We start from the raw sequence: 14,177 nt of genomic DNA on the forward strand, positions 1-14,177 counted from the left end.
AAGGGATCCAGTCAAATTCCTTATTTACACACACACACACACACACACACACACACACACACACGCACGCACACACACACACACGGAAGCCTCAGAGGCTGAAAAGTCTCCCACAGGAAGAAACATCTCAGTTTCTCAACTTTCAAAACATCACTGTTAGGTCTCCAGGTCCCTAAAAATTACTTTTAGTGTTTCACAATTCTGGCAGCTCCCATCTGAGAGGGACCTAAATTATAGAATATAGATAAAAGGAAGTACCTTAAAAGCACCACATTGGCTTTAATATGAAAAGAAACAGAAATAGAATTAGCCCCTCCTACTCCAATCACCCTCTTTCCACACTTACTTCCGTATTTCCAACTTAGAGAAAAGGAAAGCAAACTTTCTTTCCCATCTTGGGTAGACAGGTACATGCACACAGATTTCTAAGCAGCCAGAGGTAATGACTTCCCAATGGTCCTAATTGTGCAGGGAGATTTAAATCTTCTTTTGGGGGGGGCCGGTTTAAATCTGAATTCACTTGGTGAATATTTGGTTTTCTGAATCATAAATGAACAAAATATGTCTAGCTATCTACAAAACTCAATTACAAATCTAATTGCTAGAGAACTCAAAAAGATTTGTGTATAAAATAAACAGAACAGAGTAGCGTAACTCACTAAGGAAAGCTAGCATCATACATACTAATACTCTCTCTCCTTCCTTCATCCTCTTTCACAATTGCCTCCTTCTTCTGATGATCCTGAGCAATTTGGCTAGAATTCTCTTTGTCACTTGAGGGAGAATCACAGGCACCATCTGATTTCTTCTCAGTGGCCTCTTCATCTACTTTCTCCAAAGGATGAATCTTCACAATCCTCACCTTGAGCATTTTTTCCTTCCCAACCTATAAAGGAGACAGGAGAGAATTAAAGATAATAAATAAGAATCAGAAACCTAAAGATGTTTAGAATATATTATCCAATATCCATCCCACTTCACCTGACAAAAATTCACGGAAACTCTGAAGCAGCCAAGTACGGTGATTTTTTTTCCAACTTTATTTCTCAGACTTTTTTTTTTTTTAAGATTTTATTTATTTATTTGAGAGAGAGAGAGAATGAGAGATAGAAAGCACGAGAGGGAAGAGGGTCAGAGGGAGAAGCAGGCTCCTCACTGAGCAGGAAGCCCGATGTGGGACTTGATCCTGGGACTCCAGGATCATGACCTGAGCCGAAGGCAGTCGCTTAACCAACTGAGCCACCCAGGCGGCCCTATTTCTCAGACTTCTAAGTTGAAATAGAATACCTTAAAAAAATAAAATGATCACCATCTAGTTCATAATTCATGCACCAATGTACGAAGGCCAAAAGGCAATCATTATACTAACCTGACATATATGTAAAATACAGTTCAAGAATTTCCATTTTTAAGAAAATCAACTATACAGGAACACCTGGCTGGCTCAGTAGGAAGAGCACATGACTCTTGATTTCAGGGTTGTGAGTCTGAGCCCCACACTGGGTGTAGATTACTTAAAAAATAAAATCTCTAAAAAATAAATAAATATCAACTATACACATGGATATCCAATTATTCTAGAATCATCTGTTGAAAAGACAATCTTTTTTTCACTTAATTATCTTTCCACCTCTCTCAAAAATTAGTAGTGGGGGGCAGCTGGATGGCTCAGTCAGTTAAGCAACTGCCTTCAGCTCAGGTCATGATCCCAGGGTCCTGGGATAGAGCCCTGCATCAGGTTCCCTGCTCAGTGGGGAGCCTGCTTCTCCCTCTCCCTCTGCCTCTCCCCCTCAACTCGTGCTCTCTCTCAAATAACTAAAATTCTTAAAAAAAAAAAAAAAAAGACTATTTCAGGGAAAGAGAGAGAATGCAAGCCAGGGAGAAGGGCAGTGGGACAGGGAGAGGGAAGTCAGAGGAAGCAGACTCCCCGCTGAGCAAAGGGCTCCATCTCCCCAACCAGTGATCATGACCTGAGCCAAAACCAAGAGTCGGACGGAGCCACCCAGGCACCCTTCCACATGAACTTCATAATCAGCTTGACAATTCCTACAAAAAAGCTGTTTGGATTTTTATTATTATTATTTTTTAATTTGAGTATAGTTGAAAAGCTGCTGGGATTTTATTGCAATTGTGGTTAATCTACACATCAATTTAGAAAGAACTGACATTTCAACAATACTGAGTTTTCCCACCCATGAACAAAGGTGCATCTATCATTTAAGGCCTTCTTTAATTTCTCTCAGGAACATTTTATAATTTTTAGTGTATGGATCTTGTGAAATACTCTGGGAGTAATCTGACAAGAGATTCACATTTTTTGACATTACCATAAAGGGTACTCATCTTTCCAGGAGGCTGGGTGGCTCAGTCAGTTAAATGTCTGCCTTCAGGGGTGCCTGGGTGGCTCAGTTGGTTAAGCGACTGCCTTCGGCTCAGGTCATGGTCCTGGAGTCCCGGGATCGAGTCCCGCATTGGGCTCCCTGCTCAGCAGGGAGTCTGCTTCTCCCTCTGACCTTCTTCCCTCTCATGCTCTCTCTCTACCATTCTCTCTCTCAATAAATAAATAAAAATCTTTAAAAAAAAAAAGTCTGCCTTCAGCTCAGGTCATGATCCTGGGATCCTGGGATCAAGTCCCATATCAGGCTCCCTGCTCAGCAGGGAGTCTGCTTCTCCCTCTGCCCCTCCCCCCACTCGTGTTCTCTCTCTCTCTCTCTCCAAAAACAAACAAAAAATCTTTAATGGTACTGATCTTTCTAAATTTCAATTTCCAATTGTTTGTTGCTAACACTGGTTTTTTTTTTTTTAATTTATTTTGAGAGAGATAAGGGTAATAAGGAAATATTATGAACATCTTTGACAGGGAGCAGGGAGCAGGGAGCCCGATGCGGGACTCGATCCAGGGACTCCAGGATCATGACCCGAGCTGAAGGCAGTCGCCTAACCAACTGAGCCACCCAGGCGCCCCGCTAACAAGGTTTTCATATTATTTATCTTGTCTTGTATCCTGCTACCCTGCTCATAAACTCACTTATTAGTTCTAGTAGCTTTTATGGGAGAGTCCAGATTTTCTACATAGACAATCATGTTGTCTGCAAATAAAGATCACTTTACTTCTTCCTTCCCAATTTAGATGCCCTTTATTTCCTTTTCTTGACATAGTACCACTGACTAGAACCACCAATACAATGTTAAATGGAGTGGGAGAGCAGACATTCAGTCTTTTACCATTAGGTACAATGTCAGCTGGAGGTTATTCTGTAAATATCCTTTATCAGACTGAAGGCATTTCTATTTGCAGTTTGCTCAGAGTTTTTATTATAAGGAACTGATGCTGGATTTTGTTGAACGCTTTTTGTGTGTAAAATGAGATGACCATATGGTTTTTCATCCTGTTTATAAGGAGAATTATAAATTTATAACAACTTTGAATTTGTAGGATAAACCCCACTGAATCATGATAAACTGTCCTTTTCCTAGTGCTGGATTTCATTTGCTAAAATTTTGATTAAAAAACTTTGCATCTATGTTCACAAGACAGTTTTATGAACATAGATTTTTTTTTTCTTAATCCATAGTTTTTTCTTTTAATGTGCTTATATGGTTTTAGTATCAGGGTAATGCTGACCTTACATAATGAGCTGCAAAGAATTCCCACCTCCCTCTCCTCTTCTATTTTCTGATAACATTTGTATAGAATTGGTGCTATTATCTTCCTTAAATGTTTGGTAGAATTCACCAATGAAGACATTTGGGCCTGGAGTTTTGTCAGATAATTTTAACCGCAAGTTTAATTTCTTTAACAGATATGTTAGGGGCTATTAAGGTTTCTATTATTTCTTGTTGAGTGGGTTTTGGTAGTTTGTATCTTTCAAGGAATTTGTCCATTTTAGTTGTCAAATTTATTGGTGTCAAAGATGTTCATAATATTTCCTTATTACCCTGTCAATATCTGTAGACTATAGATATCACCTGATTCTTCATGTTGGTTAATTTGTGTCTTCTCTTTTTACCCTGGGAGTTTGGCTGGAGGTTTATCGATTTTATTGATCTTTTTCAAATTAGCAGCTTTTGGTTTCATTGATTTTCCTGTTTTCTATTTTACAAATTTCTACTTTGATCTTTATTAAATCCTTTCTTTTTCTGTTTTCTTTGGATTTAATTTGCTTTTCTTTTTCTTATCTCTTAAGGTAGAAGCCAAGGTCAACGATTTGAGACCGTTTTTTTCTAATAAAAAAGTTTGGTTGCTTAGTGCTATACATTTCTCCTAAGCCCTACCATAGGTAGCATCTCATAAATTCTAACACATTGTTTTCACTTCCATGCAGTTCAAAACATTTTCTAATTTCCCTTTCAATTTTTTTCCTAATCCAAGTAAGTTAACGGTGTGTTACTGAGTTTCCAATTATCTGCGGTTTCCAGATAGCTATTATCGATTTCTAATTTAATTCCATTTTGGTCACAGTATATTCTTTGTATGACTTGAGTCCTTTTAAATTTATTTACTTTTTTATGGCCTGAAGTATGGTCCACCTTGGAAAATTCTGCACTTGGGAGGAATGTCTATTCTATAGTTATCAGGTAGAGTATTTTACAAATGGCAATGAGGTTAAGTCAGTTGATAATGCCATTCAAGTTTTCCATATTCTTGCTGACTTTCTGTCTACTTTTTCTATCAGTTACTGAGAACAGGGTGTTGAAATCGCCAACTATAGCTGTGATGTCTACTTCTTCTTATAGTTCTATCCATTGCTGTTTCACAGATCTTTTTTAAGCTGTATTTATTTGAAAGAGAGAGAGAGAGAGCACACACAGGGGGTGGGGGGTACAGAGGGAAAGGGAGAAAGAGAGAAGCAGACTCCCTGCTGAGTGCAGAGCCCAGATGCAGGGCTCAACCCCTCAACCCTGAGCTGAAATCAAGAGTCGGGACACTTAACCGCCTGAGCCACCCAGGCACCCCATTTCATAGATCTTGAAATTCTCTTTAGTAAATGCATAAACATAAAGGGCTGCTATGTCCTCTTAATAAATGGACCCCTCTGTCATTATGAAATATTTCTTTATCTGGTAATATTTTTTGCCCTGAAATCTACTTTGATACTTTTATAGCCACTCCAGATTTCTTTTGACCTAATGTTAGGATGGTATCTCTTTCTCCATCGTTTTACTATAATCTTATTTGCATCTTTCTTATAGGCAGCATATAACTGGGTCTTGGTTTTTTTATCCAATCTGGCAATTTCTACCTTTTAATTTAAATGTTTAGATCATTTATATTAAATGTAATTACACATACAATTAGGTGTAGTTGCTTTTTTTTAAAGATTTCTTTATTTGAGGGTGCCTGGGTGGCTCAGTCGGTTAAGCGACTGCCTTCGGCTCAGGTCATGATCCTGGAGTCCCAGGATCGAGTCCCACATCGGGCTCCCTGCTCAGCAGGGAGTCTGCCTCTCCAGAGACTCTGACCTTCTTCCCTCTCATGCTCTCTCTCTACCATTCTCTCTCTCTCTCTCAATAAATAAATAAAAATCTTTAAAATAAATAAATAAATAAAGATTTCTTTATTTGAGAGAGTGTGCACGGCGGGGAGGGGGAGGAGAGAGAATCTCAAGCAGGTGTGGGGCTTAATCGCAGGACCCTGAGATCATGACCTGAGCAAACACCAAGAGTCAGATGTTTAATCGACTGAGGCACCCAAGTGCCCTGGTATAGCTGCGAAATTCCTATTCAGTTTCATGAAAACTAAAAAATTCTGCTCTTCAAAGGACACTGTCAAGAAAATGAAAACACAAACCCTAGTTGGGAGCAAAAGCAAAGCATATACCTAATAAAGAACTTGTTCCCAGAATAAAAAACTCTCAAAACTCAAAAACAAGAAAACAATCCAATTTAAAAATGGACAAAGATATGAACAGACACTTCACCAAAAGAAATATAAATTAAGGGGCGCCTGGGTGGCTCAGTTGGTTAAGCGACTGCCTTCGGCTCAGGTCATGATCCTGGAGTCCAGGGATCAAGTCCCGCATCGGGCTCCCTGCTCAGCAGGGAGTCTGCTTCTCCATCTGACCCTCTTCCCTCTCGTGCTCTCATTCTCTCAATAAATAAAATCTTTAAAAAATATATATATAAATTAAAGGATAGCAACAAATACATGAGAAGATCTTCACTGTTACTAAAAGGATATTTAAGGAAAAAATCCTTTGTCAAACGTATGTGCACCTTCAATTGTATTCAGTAATGCTGAAGTGTTTATCAAAATAGTAGTAAACCAGCAGCTCCACATTCTTGTCAAAACTTGCCATTATTTTGACTTTTTCTTATTTACTAATCTGATGTCCATAAAACGGTCTTGCTAGCTTTTAATTTGCTTTCCTGGATTACTAATGAGTTTAAACACTTTGTCATATGTTTATGGGCATACTTATCTCCCTAATTTCTCTCTCCCCCTTCGTCAAACTTTTCCTCTTTTACCTTGCAGATGTGTAACAGCATATTTTCCTTTTGCCACTCCAAATCGGTCTCCATTCTTCTCTACCTTACTCTGTGCTGTATTTTACAGGCTGATCTTTGTGGCATACACCAAAGGGCTCCCTTGTCTAGATTTTGGTGAGTTCAACCCATAGGAAGCAAGAGCAGAAAATCAGATGGTGGAAGAAAAGTGATGTTGGGGTATTTATTCCCTTGACTACTTCCCTAGGAAATTTGTTACATCTTACTATCAAAGTACTCTTCTACAACTACATTACTCTTTTCTAATTCCAGTACCCACTCCCTCCCTTGTTTCTTTGGGGTTTTGAAGTGGTAGTCTCTCTACTGTTAACAGCAATCGGGTATTTAACCTTTCCTTGTTAGTTTTCCTTAACCTAGATCACACTGTTGTCTCTTATCTATAGTCCCTTTATTAAATTCAATTCAATTACACCATTTGAATATGCCATCTGTTTCCTGCCAGGACTCTGACTAATGTAAAGTATGTGATTAAAACCCACAGACATTACAAATATAACAAAAAGAACTAGCTAGGAGCTCCAGGGAGTCAAAGTAAATTAGGGAAAAGAACAAGAACTTTGGAACCACACAAAAAGACAAAAGTTTGAATCCCTGTCCCATCACTTACTGGCTACCATTGGGCTACCTAAGCCATTCCCCTCCCTCTTTTCTCTTGCCAGGCTGCCTTTTCTGAGGCTTTAAAAAAAAGGGGGGGTGAAGTGGGTGGTTCAGTTGGTTAAGCGTCTGCCTTCATTCAGCTCACGATCTCGGGGTCCTAGGATTGAGCCCCATATCAGACTCCCTGCTTGGCAGGGAGCCTGCTTTTCCCTCTCCCTCTGCCCCTCCCCACAGCTCATGCTCTCTTGAGCTCTCTCTCGAATAAATAAATAAATCTTTAAAAAAATAAATAAAAAGGCAATATTCACTTTCTCAGCCCCCTTGCAGCTAAGGATGGTTATATAGACATACTCTAGCCAATAACATGTAAAGACAAGCGTCAGGGTAGGAGGGAGGGAGTATACACTTCTAGTAAAGATTTTCTTACAATGCTTAAGTAACCATTTTCTCACTCTGAATACAGTCACAAGTTCACAACCAAGAGGCAACAAAGCTAAGGACAAAACCCAACACCCTGAGAAGAGAAGAGCAGAAAGGCAGAAAGATACAAAATATAGGTCTTTGACAATATTATCCAGCCTCTATGCCAAACATGGTACCACCTGCCTCTAAGACTTACTATGTGAGATAATCAAATGTCTTCATTGCTTAAGCCAATACTACTCAAAGTGTTGTCCCCAGAGTGTCATCATCACACCCTGGAGCTGGTCAGAACTGCATACTTTTAGGCCCTACCCTCGGGAATGGTGCCCAAGTTCAGAAGTCCTCCAAGTGATTTTATTTAGGCTGAAGTCTGAGAAGTACTGGACACTGCTAGTCAGCTATCATAATTACATACAGCTGAAACTACTCTTAACTAAAACATATCAATCTGAGGACGCCTGGGTGGCTCAGTTGGTTAAGGGGCTGCCTTCGGCTCAGGTCATGATCCCAGGGTCCTGGGATCGAGTCCCGCATCAGGCTCCCTGCTCAGCGGGGAGTCTGCTTCTCCCTCTGCCTGCCACTCCCTCTGTTTGTGCTCACTCGCGCTCTCTGACAAATAAATAAAATCTTAAAAAAAAAAAAAATCAATCTGAACAAGCTATTTTTTTTAAGGTTTTTTTTTGGTTTTTTTTTTGAGCTATCTCTATACCCAGTGTGGGGCTTGAACTCATAGCCCCAAGATCAAGAGTCACATGCTCCACCAACTGAGCCAGCCAGGAGCCCTAAACAAGCTATTTAAATACTTGAGCCTGACATGCACCCAATGTTTATAGCAGCAACATCCACAACAGCCAAATGATGGAAAGAGCCCAGATGTCCACCGACAGATGAATGGATAAAGAAGATGTGGTACATACACACGCGCACGCAGGCAAGCACACAATGGAATATTACTCTGCCACCAAAAAAGAATGAAATCTTGCCATCTGCAATGATGTGGATGGAACTAGAGGATATTATGCTAAGTAAAATGAGTCTGTCAGAGAAAGATAAATATCATATGATTTCACTCATGTGGAATTTAATAAACAAAACAGATGAACACAGGGGAAGGGAAGGAAAATAAGACAAAAGCAGAGAGGGAGACAAACCATAAGAGACTCTTAACTACAGGAAACAAACTGAAGGTTGCTGGAGGGAAGGAGGGTGGGAGGGTGGGGTAACTGGGTGATGGGCATTGAGAAGGGCACGTGATGTAATGAGTACTGGGTGTTATAAACAACTGATGAGTCACTAAGTTACCTCTGAAACTAATAATACACTATATGTTAATTAAATTTAAATAAAAAAGAAAAAATAAATTTAAAAAATAGATAAATATCTGAGCCTGTTTACCACCTCACCATTTTCTGTGCAGATTCCGCAAGATGTTATGGCAAAGCAATCAGTCCAGTATCCAGTACATACAGATATTTAACAAATGTTAGTTCCCTTCTTCGTGAATTTTACTTTAAGCTTTCAAAGGATTATATAGGGATTGCTTTAGTGTCAGGTTTTTACTTTAGGCATAGTTATCCTTGTGCTATCTGGACTAGAAAATTAAAAAAACAAATTTAGTAAAAAAAAAAAAAAAGAAAGAAAAGAAAAAAGTCAACTCACTCACTATTGTAGTGAATGACATTCTTTGCTTGTTGGTACCATAGATTTGGATTAAACATTATCTGAAAGTCTTTGAAACAAAGTATGAAAAAATTACACAACCAAAAAAAGCCAAGATAGCAGTTATCAAAAAGGGATAAAACAGGGCAAACAAGGATGCAATGGTACAGAGTATAACAATTACCATAGTATTTTTTTAAAGATTTTATTTATTTGTGAGAGAGAGAGAGAGAGCGCACGCAAGTGAGAGAGAGTGCACAAGCCGGGGGGAGAGACGGAGGGGCAAAGCGGCAAAGGCAGAGGGACAAGCAGACTCCCCACTGAGAAGGGAGCTGGACTTCAGGCTCAATCCCAGGACCCTGGGATCATGACTTGAGCCAAAGGCAGATGCTGAACTGACTGAGCCATCCAGGCGTCCCAATAGTTACCGTAATACTAACATAATATTAAACATTCCCAACAATGAATACAGTTCTAAAATTTGATCCTTACAATATCTGATACTAAGTAAAGCAGACTTCAAATATAACGCAATTTTACACACAGAACTACACTCTGTAATCTATGCTGGAAGCTCTAATCTCAATGTATGGTTAGTGAGTCAAGTAGTTCCAAAAAAAAAAAAAAATTAGGGGCTTACCTCAAAATCACACTCTTCTCCCACAGCGTATTTGGTCATGATCTCCAACCAAGCAGTATCTACTAATTTCTCTAAAGAGGCTGTGTTATGGTGAACCATTTCCAGAACAAGTTTCTCGTACCAGGCAGGGAACTCCTCCTTCAAACTAAACAAACATGTTATTAGTTACCAAGAAAATGCACAAAAACCTATCTAGAGAATTAATTCAGTTAGTGCAAACCTTTCTTTAGCAAATATAAGCAGGCACTGGAGAATAGAAAGCTTAAAAACCATGTGGCATGCAGGACAAAGAAGGAACTGTAAAAAGCTCTGTCAGATGGGCTTATCCAGGTTAATTTTCTCATTTGGAAAATAAAATTAATAGGCACATCATCAGTAAGGCTGAACATTTTCCCATTTGTTTGTATAGCAGACTTCCCTTTTTAGGTGTGAATTATTTAAAACATATCCTTTACCCTTTTTTTTTATTTCTTAGAAGTCCATAACTTGATTCTATTTGTGTTAGGTTTCAGTCAATAAAATTCTTTCCTATGCATTCATTCGTTTAGGTCTCACAATACCTTGTGACATGTCTAGAATTTTCACTTTATGAATAAGGGAAATAAATCAGGAAGGGTTAACATGTTGGAACCATAACTTGAATCCCAAAGCCCTTGCAAAAGTAAAACAATGAAGTACTACTTTTCATTTATTAAACTAGCAAAAGAGAATTTTATTTTATTTTTTATTCTTTTAAGATATTATTTATTCACTTGAGACAAAGAGATACAGAGAGGGAGAGAGAGAGCATGAGCAGGGAGAGAGGCAGAGGGAAAGGGAGAAGCAGACACCCCGCTGAGCCAGGAGCCTGATGTGGGGCTCGATCCCAGGACCCTGGGATCATGACCTGAGCCGAAGGCAGACACTTAACCATCTGAGCCACCCAGGCGCCCCGCAAAAAAGAATTTTAATTAACATACCCAACATGAACAAATGAAGGGTGCAACATGGCACTCATGCACTGCTGACAGCCTATTAGGCTTACTATCATAATATTCCCAGTCACTCTGTGCTGTTTATAACTAAAAATGTTCCTACAACTGACTGCTAGCCTTAAAATCTTAGTATACTGCCTTACAATTTACCTATGGAGTTATCTGCTATTCCCCAGTCCATCAATAAGCTTCCAGTCTCTCTGCCTTTATTAAGGCAGTTACCTTTTTCCTCTTCCTACCATCCTCCCTCCCAGCTCAATCATCGTCCCAAGATGTCCTCAGACTTCCTTAACTCCATGAGGCCTTTCCTGGCCCCTAAGAATGCACACTCTCCATCAAGCCTCCCAGTCAATAGGCTTAGAACTTCACTGTCCATGGTTACTTCTGGGGAGTGAGGCTGGACAGTGATGTTCAGATCCTTATATTAAATCTGTATTGCTTACATTCTTATAACAAGTATGCATTACTTTTATAAATGGAAAAAAGTGATTTCTACTTTGAATAAAAATTGTAAAACCATACTTTTTCAGTAATCCCTCCCATCACACCCTATATTCTGTTCACTATCAAATCACATAAAACACGCCCCAACTGTGTTTTTCAGAAATTCCCTCTGCTATAATGGCTTCTAAGCTCAAATAAGTTTGAAACCCACAAGGTTAAACCAAGCAACCATTTCTTTAGTGGAAGTCTTCTGAAAATCCTTAATATGCTAATGTATATTACGACTTTTCAAGAAGAAAGTTTATAGAGCTTTTCCAAAGTTAAGGCCAAAACCCCTCTTTTCAGGAAGGATTAGAGAATCCATCTTATTATTTCTATTCCCAATAATGTCATGACTCTCTACCTCAATACTATCCTAGCAAGCCTACATCAACTTCCCACCTGCTCTTCCTTCTCTAACTCATCCTACACACTGCTTCCAGATTAATCTCAAAGCCTAACTCCAATCCCATGTTTCTCTGCTGTTCAAAAATTATTGCTGTCCTCCTATTGTTCAATGAATTAAATACAAATGTCTCCTCCTGTCTTCTATAATTTGGTACAAACTATCCTTCCAAGTGTCACCTTCCTCAATAAGCCTCATGAAGTTTTCCCTAACAACTCCAGGTTAGTCTCTAGCCTCTAAATTCCCACTGTCTCTTTGTATCTAGGAAAGGAATTTATTTACATTTTGAAACTGAATTCTCCTATTTATTCCTAACAGTTTTTCACTTGATTCTCTTTGGGTTTTTCTGGTACATAATCATATTACCAGTAACAATAACTGACTTCCTCCTGAGTACTCCTCATACTCTTTATTATAGGTTAATGGTTACCATCTTTTTATTTACAATGAATTTTCACACACATATCTTTTTGTCCCAAAAGACACCCAGAAAAGGTAGCATTATCTCTATTTGCAAAGAGCAAACAGTAAGTGCTTATATATTGCAGAAGATAGTGCCTAGCCACTGTAACCAATTCCAGAATAAGTCAAATATGAGACCTGCCCTCAAGAAGTCTACAAGCTACCATGAGGGTCGACAACAGCCCATGGGCCAAATTCAGCCATCCACTAGTTTTTGTAAATAATATTTTCCTTTATTTACAGTCATTCACATTCATTTACATTTTTACCTAAGGCTGTTTTCACTGTACAATGTCAGAGATGAACAGCTGAGACAGAAATCATATGGCCCACAAACCCTAAAATATTTACTAACTGGCACTTTACAGAAAAGGCTAGCTAACCCCTGGTCTAGTACACTAAAGGAAATATATACGTAAATTGCACTAATCCAAAATGGAACATTGTTAAGTGATCAAGCAAAGAAGAAACAGGCACCAGGTTAACAGACTCAACAATTATTAGTGATGGAGCCATTACTAGAACCAGGTCTCAACTGAACCTAGTGCCGTCACACCAGCAAAAAAGCAGAACAGTATCAGATTACTCAATTGTATGCTCTCTGTTTATCTATCAAGAGAAGTCAATGAAAAATCCACAGAAAAAGCTTCTTTGCACAATTCCTAAAACTGAGTTCTGTTTTATTATCTGGTTTCCATTTATCTTTTGCATGTTCCTTCTGACCAAACAGTTTTCTCTGAGAGAATACCCAGATGAGCAGGTACTTAAACATAGACAGGATTTTTAAAGACACCTCATTCAACCACCCTACTCAGTCTTCAAACTGTGTGTTTATTTTTGGTAGCTATGTAAAGACTGTCCTAAATTTCAAATGACCACAAAATAAAGAAAACTTTCTAATTTGCTGTCTCCATATTACTTCTAGATTATCAACTTCCTTTGTTCAGAATCACATTTCCAGGGGTGCCTGGGGGGCTCAGTTGATTTCGGCTCAGGTCATGATATCAGGGTTGTTGAGATCGAGCCCCGCCAGCCCCACATTGGGCTCTGCACTGAGCATGGAGCCTGCTTAAGACTCTCTCCTTCCTCTGCCCCTCCACACCCCTCAAGCATGTGTTTGCTCTCTCTAAAAGCAAAACAAGGGGCGCCTGGGTGGCTCAGTCGTTAAGCGTCTGCCTTCAGCTCAGGTCATGATCCCAGAGTCCTGGGATCGAGCCCCACATCGGGCTCCCTGCTCAGCGGAGAGTCGGCTTCTCCCTCTTCCTCTGCCCGCCCCCACTCATGCTCACATTCTCTCTTTCTCAAATGAATAAAAAATCTTTTAAGACAATAAACAAGGGGCGCCTGGGTGGCTCAGATGGTTAAGCGTCTGCCTTCGGCTCAGGTCATGATCCCAGGGTCCTGGGATCGAGTCCCGCATCGGGCTCCCTGCTAGGCGGGGAGCCTGCTTCTCCCTCTGCCTCTGCCTCTCTCTCTCTCTCTCCGACTCTCATGAATAAATAAATAAAACATTAAAAAAAAACAATAAACAAAACAAAAACCACATTTCCAGAGTATTTTCAAGGTAGAAGAATAGAGCAAGAACACTCAAAAGCCTGGCAAATCCTAAATAAGTGTACACAACTATATATTCCACATACTTTGTTACCAGCAAAATGCCACTAGACAAGAACACTCAGACACCAACACATTACACTAATGTAATGTATTCCAATGTATCCCCATAAATTTAAATATAAATACTACTTTACTCTCAATATCCCCCCTTTCCTAATAATATGAAGATGGTGCTAGAAGGGCAATGCTTCTATTACTTACAGTTCAGCAACTTCCTGTTCCTCCTCCCAGGCCTCCTTGTGTGTTAGTTGACTGCTTCCAGTACTCTTACATGTCCAAATGCGCTCACTGTACCTTTCCAGGCGGGCCTCATACTCTCTGTTAGCCGTGGCTCAGGAAAACAATATTCAAGCAACAGAGACAACCTATCCATATCTGTAAAATACTTCGTAACATAAAAAAAAAAAAA

General features: G+C 39.4%; 1 protein-coding gene across 3 annotated transcripts in view; it reads right to left on the bottom strand.

Moving 5' to 3' along the window:
- The window catches only part of BAZ1B (bromodomain adjacent to zinc finger domain 1B), a 71,175-nt gene that overhangs the window by 48,270 nt on the left and 8,728 nt on the right, over positions 1-14,177 (bottom strand). For all 3 annotated transcript variants that reach the window (XM_073884279.1, XM_025864546.2, XM_025864545.2), the window contains exons 2-4: positions 13,970-14,086; positions 9,827-9,971; positions 685-886 (exon numbers count right to left, since the gene is read on the bottom strand). In XM_073884279.1, coding sequence (XP_073740380.1) covers positions 685-886; positions 9,827-9,971; positions 13,970-14,086 — 464 coding nt within the window. The remainder of the gene's footprint in view (positions 1-684; positions 887-9,826; positions 9,972-13,969; positions 14,087-14,177) is intronic.

This window comes from Callorhinus ursinus, unplaced genomic scaffold (assembly GCF_003265705.2).
Source record: "Callorhinus ursinus isolate GAN/ISIS: 27379988/994484 unplaced genomic scaffold, GSC_fseal_2.0 scaffold55, whole genome shotgun sequence".
NCBI lineage: Eukaryota > Metazoa > Chordata > Mammalia > Carnivora > Otariidae > Callorhinus > Callorhinus ursinus.